The 13,101-nt window shown below is 40.3% G+C and overlaps 1 protein-coding gene across 1 annotated transcript; it reads left to right on the plus strand.

The window, feature by feature from the left end:
- The first annotated feature begins 9,553 nt into the window (after window positions 1-9,553).
- Window positions 9,554-10,726, plus strand: LOC149023730 (aquaporin TIP1-1). The gene is made up of 2 exons (XM_089144233.1): window positions 9,554-10,043; window positions 10,148-10,726. Exons 1-2 carry the CDS (start codon window positions 9,660-9,662, stop codon window positions 10,520-10,522), a joined length of 759 nt encoding a protein of 252 aa, XP_089000359.1. The 5' UTR covers window positions 9,554-9,659; the 3' UTR covers window positions 10,523-10,726.
- Window positions 10,727-13,101: the final 2,375 nt, after the last annotated feature.

Genomic DNA, 13,101 nt, shown 5'->3' on the forward strand with positions numbered 1-13,101 from the left:
CTTTGTGTGAAGCCCAAGAATTTTCCTGACGAGACTCCGAAGGCGCATTTCTTTGGATTCAGCTTCATCTGGTATTTTCGTAGTACCGAAAATACCTCTGTTAAATCTTCAATATGTTTCGTTCTTGTAATGCTCTTTACCAGCAATTCGTCAACAAAAGCTTCGACATTTTTCCCGATCAAATCCTTGAATATTTTGCTGACGGCCCTCTGGTAAGTAGCCCCTGCATTCTTCAGGACGAATGGCATGACTTTATAATAAAAACTTTCACGATCAGTCATGAAAGCCGTAAACTTTTCATCCTCCCTACTCATGAGGATTTGATTATACCCTGAGTAAGCATCCATGAAACTCAAGGTTTCATATCCTGCAGTTGCATCTATCAGCAGATCAATCCTAGGCAACCGGTAACAATCTTTAGGGAAAGCCTTGTTGAGGTCTGTGTAATCTGTACACATTTTCCACTTCCAGTTTGCCTTTTTGACCATCACGAAGTTGACCAACCAGATGGGGCATTCAATTGGTTCGATGAAACCATAACTTTTAAGCTTCTCGACTTTGCCCCGAACGGCTTCATATTTTTCCATGGAGAAATTTCTCCTTCACTGGATAACTGGTTTCACCTTGGGATCTAGCCAAAGTTTGTGTTTCGCAACATGCCTATCGATTCCTGGCATATCATCTACAGACCACGCGAACACGTCACTATTTTGTTGAAGAAGAGACTTCAACTCCCCTTTGAATTCTTCAGCTACTCAGACTCGATATAAGTAACTCTTTTTTCATCACCGGGATACAACTGGATTTGCTCCAATTTTTCTATTGGCTCAGGCCTTTGCATTTCTGCTTCATCTCGATCATCTCGTACTTCAATCGGTAACGCCGTAATCTTTCTCGACCCTTCCTTATCTTTTAAATATGCAACATAGCATTGCTGAGAAATTCTTTGGTCAGATGAAACTTGACCGACTCCCATCTCAGTCGGGAACTTTATTTTAAGGTGCTTCGTTGAAACAATAACACCTAATTTTGACAACGATGGTCTTCCAAGAATTACAATGTAAGCAGGGAGATCCCGATCCACCAAGAAATTTACCCGAACGGTGGCTTCCTTGGGGAAGCTTCCAATTGATAAGTCCAACTGGACCGATCCTTCCGCAACTGCAGATGATCCTGCAAAGCCATATAGATGTGTGGATGATGGTTCCATCAAGTCTTCATCCACCTTAAGTTTTTGATAGGCTGCATAAGATAAAAGATCTGCAGCAGATCCGATGTCAACTAACACCCTGTGTACTTCGCGGTGTGCAATCTCTACCTTGATGACTATGGCATCATCATGAGGCAGACAAACGCTTCTCTCATCTTCTTCTCCAAAGGTGATCGAACCCTCACCATTTGGTCTCTTACGCTTCTGCGTCTCTCCAATTTCAACAAATTTTGATTTTGCTTTCAGCCTCCGGAGTGATTCAGGGTCGGGACCTCCAAAAATTGTAAGGATCGGTGACCGAGTAGCATCAATTACCTCCTTACCCTTCTTAGATTTAGGAGCCTCTACCGGTTGATCCGGGCTAATCGAACGGTCCCTTTTTATTGCTGCATCGCGTGGTTCCTCTCGCCTTCTATTGACGAAACTGGACAAATGTCTTTGGGATATCAATCTCTCGATATCTGCCTTTAAATGTCTACAATCATTGGTATAATGACCGTAATCTTTTTGGAAACGGCAATACTTTTCTCGATCCTGCTCCCCTGGTTTTGAAGGAAGCTTCGGAGGCCACTTCAAGATGTTCTGCTTCTTGATAATGTTCAGAATATCAGCCTGAGGAGTATTTAATGGAGTATACTCACTTTTGTTGGGAGATCTCTACCGCCACGCCTGATGAGGCTTTCCAACTCGATCTCAAATATTCTGGCTTTGGCTTCGCTTATTCTCAGGAGCCTTTTGCTCCATTGCGGAGGCTTTATTATCCCCCTTGCGGGCGTCTAAGATTTCCATGACTTCGGCCTACTTTTGACATCTATGTACTAACTCGGCATAAGTTGTGGGCATATCTTGAAGTAATAACTCCAAGAGTCTTCGATTAGTGAGACCAGTGAACAAAGCAGTTTTAGCTACTTGCTCTTCTAGATTCTCTATCTCCATTGTAACCCTGTTGAATCTTTTCAGGTATTCCCGATTCGATTCGCTCTTCCCTTGTCTTATAGTGAACAAGGTTTCCTCGGTCTTCTTGATTTGGATTCCACTCTGAAATTGTCCTATAAATTTGTGTGCCAACTCGTTGAAAATCACGATCCTTCCAGATGGGAGGTTCGAGAACCATTTCTGTGCCGCTCCAGTTAAAGACGAACCAAAGACCCTGCAGAGAATTTCATCAGAATTACCTGCAACCGCCATAGTTTGCTGATAATAACTGATGTGGGCCGTGGGATCTCTGGAGCCATCGAATGTAGAAAAAGTTGGCAGACTGAAATTGTGAGGAAACTGGTATCCGGCAATGGGCTCGGCAAACGGAGTCTTTCGAATAACTGAATAGATATCATCAGTTATCCTACCTCTCGCCAATTGCCCGAGCTTCTGATTGATATTAGCTAATTTCTGACCAATATGTGTCGATCGATCTTCAGCGACACGATCACGACCTTGAACAACGCAATCATCATCACGAATAGCACGATCATCACGAACAACACGTCTAATAGTTGGTGAGTGAGTTCTTACTCTTGTAACCAACCTTGTATTTGAATCAGTAGTACTCCCTTGTGGTCCATCGAACTGATCATCACGCCTAGGGAGATTTTCAGTTCTCCTAGGTATTCGGTCGCCTTCACGGAAGTTTTGACCGACATTTTGTTCGTCAATCAGTCTCCGGTCCCGCTGTGATGCGCGTCTTCCTGCATCACGACGATCGAGCTCTGGTGGTACCACCACCTGTCTGGTCAGCGCACGGAGTGCCTGACTTACATTTAGCATATGGAGTTTCAGTTGATCTAGTTGATGTTGGAGTGAATCTAGAGGATTATTACCTCCTTGACCGCCATCTACTTCGAGCGGTCAACTTCCCTGAGGAATATCGGGATTGTTTACTCCAGGAATTTGGACGCCAAAGCATCTCGCTGAGCAGTAGCTGCTGCTGTCACACCCCGCCCGCCAGCCTCGGTTACCCGCCCGACAACTCATGGGTGCGATCCGTCACAGGATCAACGGTTTTAGTCTATCAACAATAATAAATACAAATACATGTAATCAAGAGCAAGAATAGAGCAATAATTAATAAAAATGTTACAGGAGTCCAAATACTCCAATAAATATCCAAGAAATAGCCAAAGGAAAGAATCAAGAATCAAATGTAATATCGAGTTCAGCGGAAGCAAAATAAATAAACTAAATAATATTCTTTCCAGTTTTCTTTTCTAAATCTAAAAACTAGTTTTCTAAATTAGCAAGTAAAATGTCCTCCAATCTTTCTCCATACGATCATCAAAATCCTGGCAATTTGCCTCTGTCGACCATCAATGGGTGCTAAAAGTGCACACAAGCATCTTCAGGAGGCTTCATGCTCTGCAAGTCCATGTACCACTGTCTGTCTCACATCAGCTTCATACGAGAAGGCTCTTTCATATGAATCATCTCCAACTTCCGACATTGTGCAAACGTCTGTACAACTCATACAATATATACAATGAAAGGAATGAGTTCCGACGAACTCAGTAAGGAACAGACAATTCTCAAAAAAAAAAAAAAAAAAAATATATATATATATATATATATATATATATATATATATATATATATATATATATATATATATATATATATATATATGTCAATACAATTCACGAATGCACACATGAAATGATATGGATGGTATGCGAAATATGAATGCTACTAAGATCTAACTATGCAAGTCTCTAACAGCTGACATGCTTTAAAATATACACCAGCCCTCCTCTGGGTAAGTCTCATCACTCTGATCCAGCAAGGACTGGTTACCTCTGTAGGGATCCTGGGCAAAGGGGTAAGTCCACACTTGGCTCTCAAACCATGGCTGGGGATAAGTCAACACTCTCTCACCACAACCATTAGCAATGAGTACTGGCGCATGTCGAGGTTTCTAATCCAATGCAAGTCATAATGGTAACATACTATATGGAGTCCAGATACTTCCCCTATGGCACCAACCAACTCGGTTCAGTATCCTTCGCAACCTAGGAGTGAGAACCCTCACGGATTGGCTACCGCTGTTGGACTCCACTCCTTAACCCTATGGTCATCCACATATTATTGGGGTGGATGCTCTCATGACTCCTCATGACAACTGGTCTGTTCCTTGGACGTCCATGAGCCCAACCCTACCATTACATGACCAACAGTGGACCACTAAGTCTCCGCACGGATTGGTTACCTCTGTAGGATGAAACATAGTCACGTCACCATTGTTACGGGTCACCCGGCTTCAATTCCCCTGCCGAAAGGGTAATAGCATGTGGGGTACCTAGCCATGCAATTTTAGACTCTCCTAAGTATGTCATCAAGTAATCATGATAGTGCTAGAGGCATCAGTGAGCATGTGTCCCATACCATAGCCCTCTGATATCTCCAGCCAAGATATCCCAATGGAATACCCCTTCCATCACAACTACACTACATCACTCTTTATCATATCATGAACAGTTGTGCAATATCATAAAAGATGAAGTACATCAAGGAACACCACAAACAACGAGTATACAATAAGATTCACATGATTTATACAATTACAGCAAGATACATGATCAAAGAATAGTAAATGGAACAGCTGAATCATCATGTATATGTAATTGCATATAAATAAGAATGCATGTCCTTACCTATAATTTAGTAGAAGTCCTCTAACTTGCAATCCAAAAACTATTATAAGACTTTTATTTGAAACAGAGAACACCTAGGCATACGGTTACAAGAATGTATAAGAGTCAAGAGTCAAAACAATTCAAAAATCAAACCTACATAGTTACTGGAAACCAGACGGTTGCTTGTGGCGGTTGCTTAAGTTGAGCGACCTCCACAAGCGACCGCCCCTGTTTCAAACAGTTTCCAACTCCGAAAATCAGGCTTTTGATCATCCGATTTCAATCCTTTTTGGGATGATCTTAGTCCGAAATTCAATCTTAATAGGTCTAGAACAAAGGGGTAACAAGTAACCTTAAAATTAACAAAGATCAACCACCCAAATCATTCCCCTTGATTAGATCCATCCATTAACAAATGCAAGGATTCGTTTCTAGACCAGATCCCATCAAGAACATTGAAAAGGGAAATACAACAAATCAATTGGGTAACCACTAAACAAAATGGGGATGGGTTCATATCAATTAGAGGTTAAAAAGAAGAGAATCGGAGATGGAGATTCATTACCTTGATCAGAATCACCAAGAATAGAAGAGAAAGGTTCCATATCATTAACAACACTTCGCCCACCTTCCAGCACGTTTCCACTGCCGTCTAATCACCCAAAATAGCAATCCCGAACATAATAATGCGTTAATAGGGCGAGGGATGCTATTTATAACAAATAGGGGGCAAAATAGGGCATTTTCCCTCAAGCAGAACCGGGCGGTCGCTTAAGGCGGTCGCTTGGTTTAATCAACCGCCACTAGCAACCGCCCCCAAGTATATTGCTATACAAGGGTGCTTTGCTTAGGGGGTTGAAACCCAAACACAACCTAGCCCTAAACAACAATGAGGGATGTCTTATCTTCATTCCGGACATCTCCAAACACCACTTGCCTTTTACCAAAGATCCAACTTCCCAGTAAGGCAGGTTCTTCAACAAGAGAATCCAGATCCATGGGTTCTGGATATGAATCATGGACTTCTATTCGGACACTCCACAATTTAATCCGACTAGACCTTCTGGTTCTCGGACCTGCAATACGGATTCCGGGTTAGAAAAACGGGGGTTGTTACAGCTGCTGCTGCCGCTGATCTAGTCACCATAGCTTTCTGAAACGATTCCCACAGACGGCGCCAAATGATGCGTCCAAAATCTGCTAAGCCCTTAGATCTCCTGAGAATGACCTGCAAAACAAAGCGTCAGATGTGGCCCGACCGCTGGGGTCAGGAGTCCACCTCCGAAGGCTAAGTCAGTTGATGAACTTAATCACAAACGGCTCTGCTAGAACATAGAGCTAAAGAATGAATAACTGAAATACGATTCAAATAGTAAGCATCTGAGTGTTTTCGTCCGTCCCTACCTTGTGAATAGGTGATGTCTTATATAGAGTGTACCTTCGAATCTTCTTCGTTGGATGTATTTGAGCATTCTTCGGATAATCGTTGGATCTTAACACATAGATCTGTTGAGTGATAGACTTCTACTAGTTTGGACTAGTAGAGGACTCCTAGGATAACCCGATCGTTACTTGGTGGTTATCCATATGATAGCGATGATTGACAGCCGCCGAATTCTACTAGCCGTCACTAGGTTAATTAACATGCTTCAAAAGTATCGGATTAGGGCGTGCTTGTGGTTGATTTAGTTTTCTTCCTCAGGCAAGCTATCTCCGAACTCGGCTCGCTCGGAAACGAGTCGATTCCCTTCGTCTCGACCGGAGTCGAGGATCGAATCAAGAATGAACCAAGTTCGATCATATTTTCTCCGTATCACCATGTAATCATGTTCATAAGACTATTTAAAAAAAAAAAAAAAAAAAAAAAAAGAAGGGTTCATATGTGTGAAATAAAGGGATAGGCCTTACTTCTCAGGTGTAGGACCCATGCCTCAGGATGAACCTTATCTTATGCGTCGTGAGGCTCCTTAAAAAGAATCTAGACATTCTTTAAGGCACCACCCCATAACCATTTGGAATGGAACCTAGTGAGTTGAAGACAAGGAAAACATACTCGAATCAGAGAAGGTCGGTCAGGTTCCATTTCAGTTGCGCAGGGCAATCACCAATATCTTGTGAACACATTTGGAATAAAAAACAAAAGATAAAATAGTAAAGTGAAAGATTTAACATAGCTTTTTACCCATATTTTATTAGATTTTAAAAAAATACTAGATTTTACCTTATTTTATTGCCTTATTAAGGCAGTGTCATATCCTAGTAAGATAGCTAAGGAAGTATCATGTTTTAGTAAGATAGCTATCAAAGATGATCTAGTGAATGTAAAACAATCGTGTATTTTTCTTTGGTAAAAACATCTGTATATCTTGCCAATGGTAGGATAGTCAAGCGGTTAGGGGTGTCAAAGGTGCAGTTTGGGGCGGTTTTGGGCTGGGCCTAATGGTTTCGGGCTAAAAAACACCTAACCCAAACACGGCCCATTAGCAAAATAATGGTTTTGGGTCAGTTTCGGTTTGGTGCGGTTTGAGTTCGGGCTAACTAACGGTTTGAGCTAACGATTTAGATTCGGGTTGACTAACGGTTTATGGTGTGTAAGAAAAAGAACAAGAAAAAACAATTGAGCATCCTATAGCAAAAGCGAAAATTATATGGAAAGCAAAATTGCTATTAGTCAATTTCCATTAAAAAAAAAAAAAAAAAGCCACCCATTCTATAGAATCAAGAACCTAAATATAAGTACTAAAATGACTATTTGATCTTTGAATTCATGCTTAATTTTTTTAATTGTTTATACCAACTGCCTAATGGTAATATAATGATTCATATACTATTTAATGTAAAACAGGTTATAACGGGTTGCGGTTCGGTTTCAGGTTGGTGCGGGCTCCAAACCCTCAGCCCAATTACGGCCCATTAAGTTTCGGTTTGGGCTATAACGGGCCGGTGCAGTTCGGTTTTAATGGTTCGGCCTATAAATTGACACCCCTACAAGCGGTTAACAACCCAACCTCATACGGGGAGGTCCTGGGTTCGCACCCATCCGGCGGCATATATATTAATAATATCCCCCCATAATATCAACTCTCCAGCTCCAAAAAACAAATCATTGGTGTATCTTGTGGTGTTGGATTTTAGCAAATATTTATCCGTCCATATGTGAAGCTATAAAAAAAAAAAATCCCTTAAGAAGAAAATTTTATTTATTAGAAATTGAAGTTTTATGGTAGAATATTAGAGATTGGATCGATCAATATAAAAGGATGGTGGAATTTAACAAAAAGTTCTTTATTAGGTATTAAATCGATTGTTGGGTTTAAATTAACAATACTTATGAGTTATTTTTCTATAATATCTAATTTAAACAAAAATTTTCTCTATTAGGGATTGATATAAGAGAAAGAAATCAGTGGAAGGAAATTTTCTTTCCTAATTTTAATTAATTTTGTTGACAGAATATTAGAGATTAGATTTGATATAAAAAGATGGTGGAATTTAATAAAAAGTTCGTTATAAGGATTCAATCGATTCGTTGGGTTTAAAATAACAATATTTATGAGTTATTTTTGTTTAATATCTAATTTGAACAAATTTTTTTTTATTAAGAATTGCTATAAGAGATCGAAATAAATGAGAAGAAATTCTCTCTCCTAATTTTAATTTTAATTAATTTATAAATAAACAAAAAAGAAAAACTACAAAGAGTACCAATAATTTGTAAAGAAAAAAAATTAATAGACAAAATATGACATTTGAATAAAATTAAGGGATATAATGATTAAGGAAAAGATTTGACGCAAAAGATGAGTACATGCTTTATTTATATATATATATATATATATATGTTTTAAAAAAAAGTTATTATTAAAAATAAAACAAGTAAAAACAGAAAGGAACAAGAAATTTGTAAACTTTGTTAAATTAGAAAAGTCTAGAAAATTCTGTATTTTGTTAAATTAAAGATAAGCAAAGAAGGAACGTTCAGTATCAATCAACCAGAAGAAATTTTATGTATTTTGTCATCCTTATCTGATCCAAATTCGTTTTTGTTTTTCTCTGTTCTCAATTTTTCTAAGGAAAGATTCCTTTCTCCACAAGACCTGAACAGAAATCATTCTAAAAGAGGATTGTTTGGTGACAAAGAGGAGTAGGTTTATCGAAATGAAGGAATGCTCGGTACTTTTCGCGCTTAAAACCGTCGGATTGGAATCCTACGAACCCATCCATGCATACATACTCATACTCATACATAATATAAGGTACCATTTTAAATTCCCGTATTAATTTTTTATTTGAAGAAATATAAATAAAAAAACAACGTTAGTCATTTAATACATAGTGTGGTTTATTTAATCTCATCTCATTAGAGCATTCTAGATCACCGTGTAATTTAATCCGGAAGAGCCAATAGAGGCTGTCACATCACCAGAGGACAAACGTTACGTGTATCTTGTTCGGACATACACGTGTCGTGCCCAGAGTGCTTTGGAGGTGGAAAGTTGCTTAGCTGTAAGTGTTGCGACGAATGATGGACTGTACAGGGAGGGAAATTAGGAAGAAATTAACTAAAAGAACAAAAAAAAAGGAAAAAATTATCATTTCCGTGTACGGTGTAAGTGTAACACCTCCTAGATCGGCCTTTTGGGGTCGATGGGTTTGACTGGGAACCGGCTATGGCAGGTGAAAAGGAGCCTCAGTCACCCAATATAAAGTAGGCTCAATGGATATGTGGAGATCAGTTCCTGCTAGCAAGTGAGAGCGAGTTCAGACTCATCTCCGATTCTTCAGTAAGCAGAGTTGTTTGATACTCTTTTGAGTAGGGAAAGAAGATGCCGTTCAATAGGGTTGCAGTGGGTAGAACCGACGAAGCGGTTCACCCGGACGCTTTGAAGGCCGCGTTGGCTGAGTTCTTCAGCACACTCATCTTCGTCTTCGCAGGGGAGGGTTCTGGGATGGCGTTCAACAAGCTCACTGATAACGGCTCCACCACTCCGGCAGGTCTGGTGGCAGCAGCTCTAGCTCATGGTTTCGGTCTTTTCGTTGCCGTCTCAGTGGGAGCTAACATCTCCGGTGGACACGTCAACCCTGCTGTCACTTTTGGTGCCTTTGTCGGGGGCAACATCACTCTCCTCCGTGGCATTCTCTATTGGATAGCTCAGCTTCTTGGCTCCACCGCCGCCTGTTTGCTTCTCAAATTCGCCACCGGCGGCTTGGTTAGTTTTCTCTTTTTCGATCGTCATAGTTTTTTTTCTTTTTCTTTTTGAGTTTATAGCTCAATCAAGAACAAGATGGTCATGTTTGTGTTCATGACTTGCAGACAACGTCGGCGTTTGCATTGTCGACAGGGGTAGGAGTGTGGAACGCGTTCGTGTTCGAGATAGTGATGACGTTTGGGCTGGTGTACACAGTGTATGCGACGGCGTTGGACCCAAAGAAAGGAAGCGTGGGAACGATTGCGCCTTTAGCTATCGGTTTCGTAGTGGGAGCTAACATTCTGGCCGGTGGAGCTTTTGATGGGGCATCCATGAACCCGGCTGTCTCTTTCGGACCGGCTTTGGTGAGCTGGACGTGGACCAACCACTGGGTTTACTGGGCTGGTCCACTCGTCGGAGGAGGACTTGCTGGGGTTGTGTACGAGTTGTTCTTCATGAGCCACCACACTCACGAGCCGTTGCCATCCGCAGATTACTAGAAGAATCAAGAATTCACGATCGATATTCCTCTCTTTTCTTTCTTCGAGAGACTGTTAATGTATTATCTGTGAAGGGTTTTCCTTAATCGGAACCGTTGATCATCATCGTCGTCATCATCATCACCTACTGTTCAGCATGTGCATGTGTTTTGGCCCTTTCAGCAGGATTGTAATTTGGTGTTTTAATTTGATTTTCTTTCTGCATTCCCGTGCCTTCTCTCTTCCAACTCTTCGGTTCTTCTAGATTGATTATGGGATTTTTTTTAAAAACTTTTTCTAGTCAAGTTTTGAGAACACCTAAACACGTGGAGCGAATAAATATAAAATATGACGAACTGAAAAGAAGCAAAAAATTTAAAATTCAAGGCATAAGTACAGGTGGAAGATTTGGATTCCGGTGAAATTCTGTTTAGCAAACCAACCGGGACGATGCTATCATGCACCGGGAGGTGGAGGTGGAGGAGGAGGAGGAGGAGGAGGAGAATGTGGTTCTTTTTTCACACGGTTAGGCAAATTAAAGTGAAAAATTATTGGTGGATGGTGGGAGATGTGGACCCGGTGAGACCTGACGTTGATATAGTTGACGGTGATTTGATTTGACGGAGAATGGGGAATTCTAGGTGTTGCTGGTAGTTTTGATAAGTATGGGCTTATTATGGAAGGAATGACTTATTTCCATAAGCCTATTTCCATAAGCCCCGTAGACCCCAGTTGTCCACTGTCCATAGCACGCAATGTCACTGTTGGGTAATTTAGAGGTGATATTATTATTTATTTATTTTTGTCAAAATTAAAATTATGTTAAATTATCGTCCTCAAACTGAGATAGGGGTGGTGGGGAGTGGGGACAACCACCAACTTGCGAGATCGACCCCTCTCGCCAAAAGTCTGCTGCCCTACTGTTCTGATCCTTGCTGATCCTTGCTAACATAATAACTGGCTTGAAAGCCTTATTACATCTCTTCCCCAAAACACCATGACTAATACAGTGCAGTGCAGTGCAGTGCAGGCGACTGAGATTGCCAATGTAAGGCCAAAATGACAATCCGTCAATTAGAAAAGATAGCAATACGGGAGAGATTTGAAGATCTAGCTATTCCTCTTATAAATAGCTTCTAACTATAAAACCTTAAAAGTGAAAGATCAAAGCAAGTTAGTCATTTTTGCCGTCCGAACACACCCTTGGATCCCAAACAATGCTACGACCGCCCTGTTTAGAATTAGCATTCCATGCAGGCATGCAGCATCACAATATATGTTGAAGCAAACTTCGAAGCTCGAATCCTGAAGGTATGATACCTTTAAGTCACCATTGTTTAGTGAAAACAGTTATAGAAAACGAAAAAACAGTAAAAAAGGAAGAAAAAAAAAATTTCATAAACACCTCTCGACCCCCAATCAGCATTGCGTAAGGAAGATTCTTGTCCAAAAGTTTGGCCGCACAGTGAAGTCCAGATGAATTATATGATAAGCACGTGAACCACGTGATCGTTTGTGCGTCCTTTCTCCATCGATTGATCGATTGGGCAGTTCCTTTTTAGGCCAACTTGTAGCAGTGTGGTATGCATCGGGCTCTGGAATCTGGATGATGAAGTTGGTCTGTGGGTGAATCATGTGCACAAATGGAAACTTTAATTCGGTGACTGACAGGCAGACAAATGATTGTCTTATTAAAGAAGAAAAAAAGCAAGGAAAAAAAGAAAAAAAAAACTACAAAAATGAGTGAGGAGGAACCAGAATTTTCTACGTACTTCTATCATACATTCATTACCTTTAATCCTTTTCCTTCCACACTTCTTCTATAATCCTTCTACATTTGGTTTCTGTTGTTACACTTTTCCTCTAATAAGGATAAATATTCACTGTGGGTATATATATATTCAAATTATTTGCATTGCAATGGTATATATAGCTATTTAATCTGAAGATTGAACCGATCAGCTTTAATTTAATCTGGATTGAGCCTATGGACAAAGGTAAATAGAGGGTTAGTTCAGCTTGATCATCGTGGATTAGAGAACCACTTCTCGCGTCCAAGTCATACTCACTAACAAATTCAATGTTGTTGGTGAATCTATATCTATTCTACGTATAAATGGGAAAAAGTTCTTTACCTAAATTTGCTTTTTTCGATATAGAAAGATTTGAAGCGCAAGTGTTTGGATCCACGTCTTCATTCATACACGAAATTGTCACCAGTTAAATTCGATAATCACACAAAAAGGGAATAAATTCCACAACCCAAATGCTGTGTGAATGAGTGGTATAAGATTGAGATCTAAAACAAGGAGAAAACAATCCACGAAAGCTTCCTCTTTTCTATGTTTCTTGGAGAGAGAGAGAGAGAGAGAGAGAGAGAGAGAGAGAGAGAGAGAGAGAGAGAGAGAGAGAGAGAGAGAGAGAGAGAGAGAGAGAGAGAGAGAGAGAGAGAGAGAGAGAGAGAGAGAGAGAGAGAGAGAGAGAGAGAGCTGTCTTTCAAAATCTCATGTATGCTGTAATGCAATTGTTACTTAAGTGTTGCGGTGATTACCAGAATAAATAACCCTATATTTTGTAACCGTCCAAATGTGAGTTTTCAA

The sequence above is a fragment of the Hakea prostrata genome, chromosome 2 (genome assembly GCF_041222555.1).
Source record: "Hakea prostrata isolate BN-2017 chromosome 2, UWA_Hpros_2, whole genome shotgun sequence".
Taxonomy (NCBI): Eukaryota; Viridiplantae; Streptophyta; class Magnoliopsida; order Proteales; family Proteaceae; genus Hakea; species Hakea prostrata.

Bases quoted from the DNA above. Each gene is read 5' to 3' on its own strand.
- LOC149023730 (XM_089144233.1), top strand. From the start codon at position 9,660: ATGCCGTTCAATAGGGTTGCAGTGGGTAGAACCGACGAAGCGGTTCAC. The intron at 10,044-10,147 runs GTTAGTTTTCTC...CATGACTTGCAG, and splicing joins AATTCGCCACCGGCGGCTTG to ACAACGTCGGCGTTTGCATT.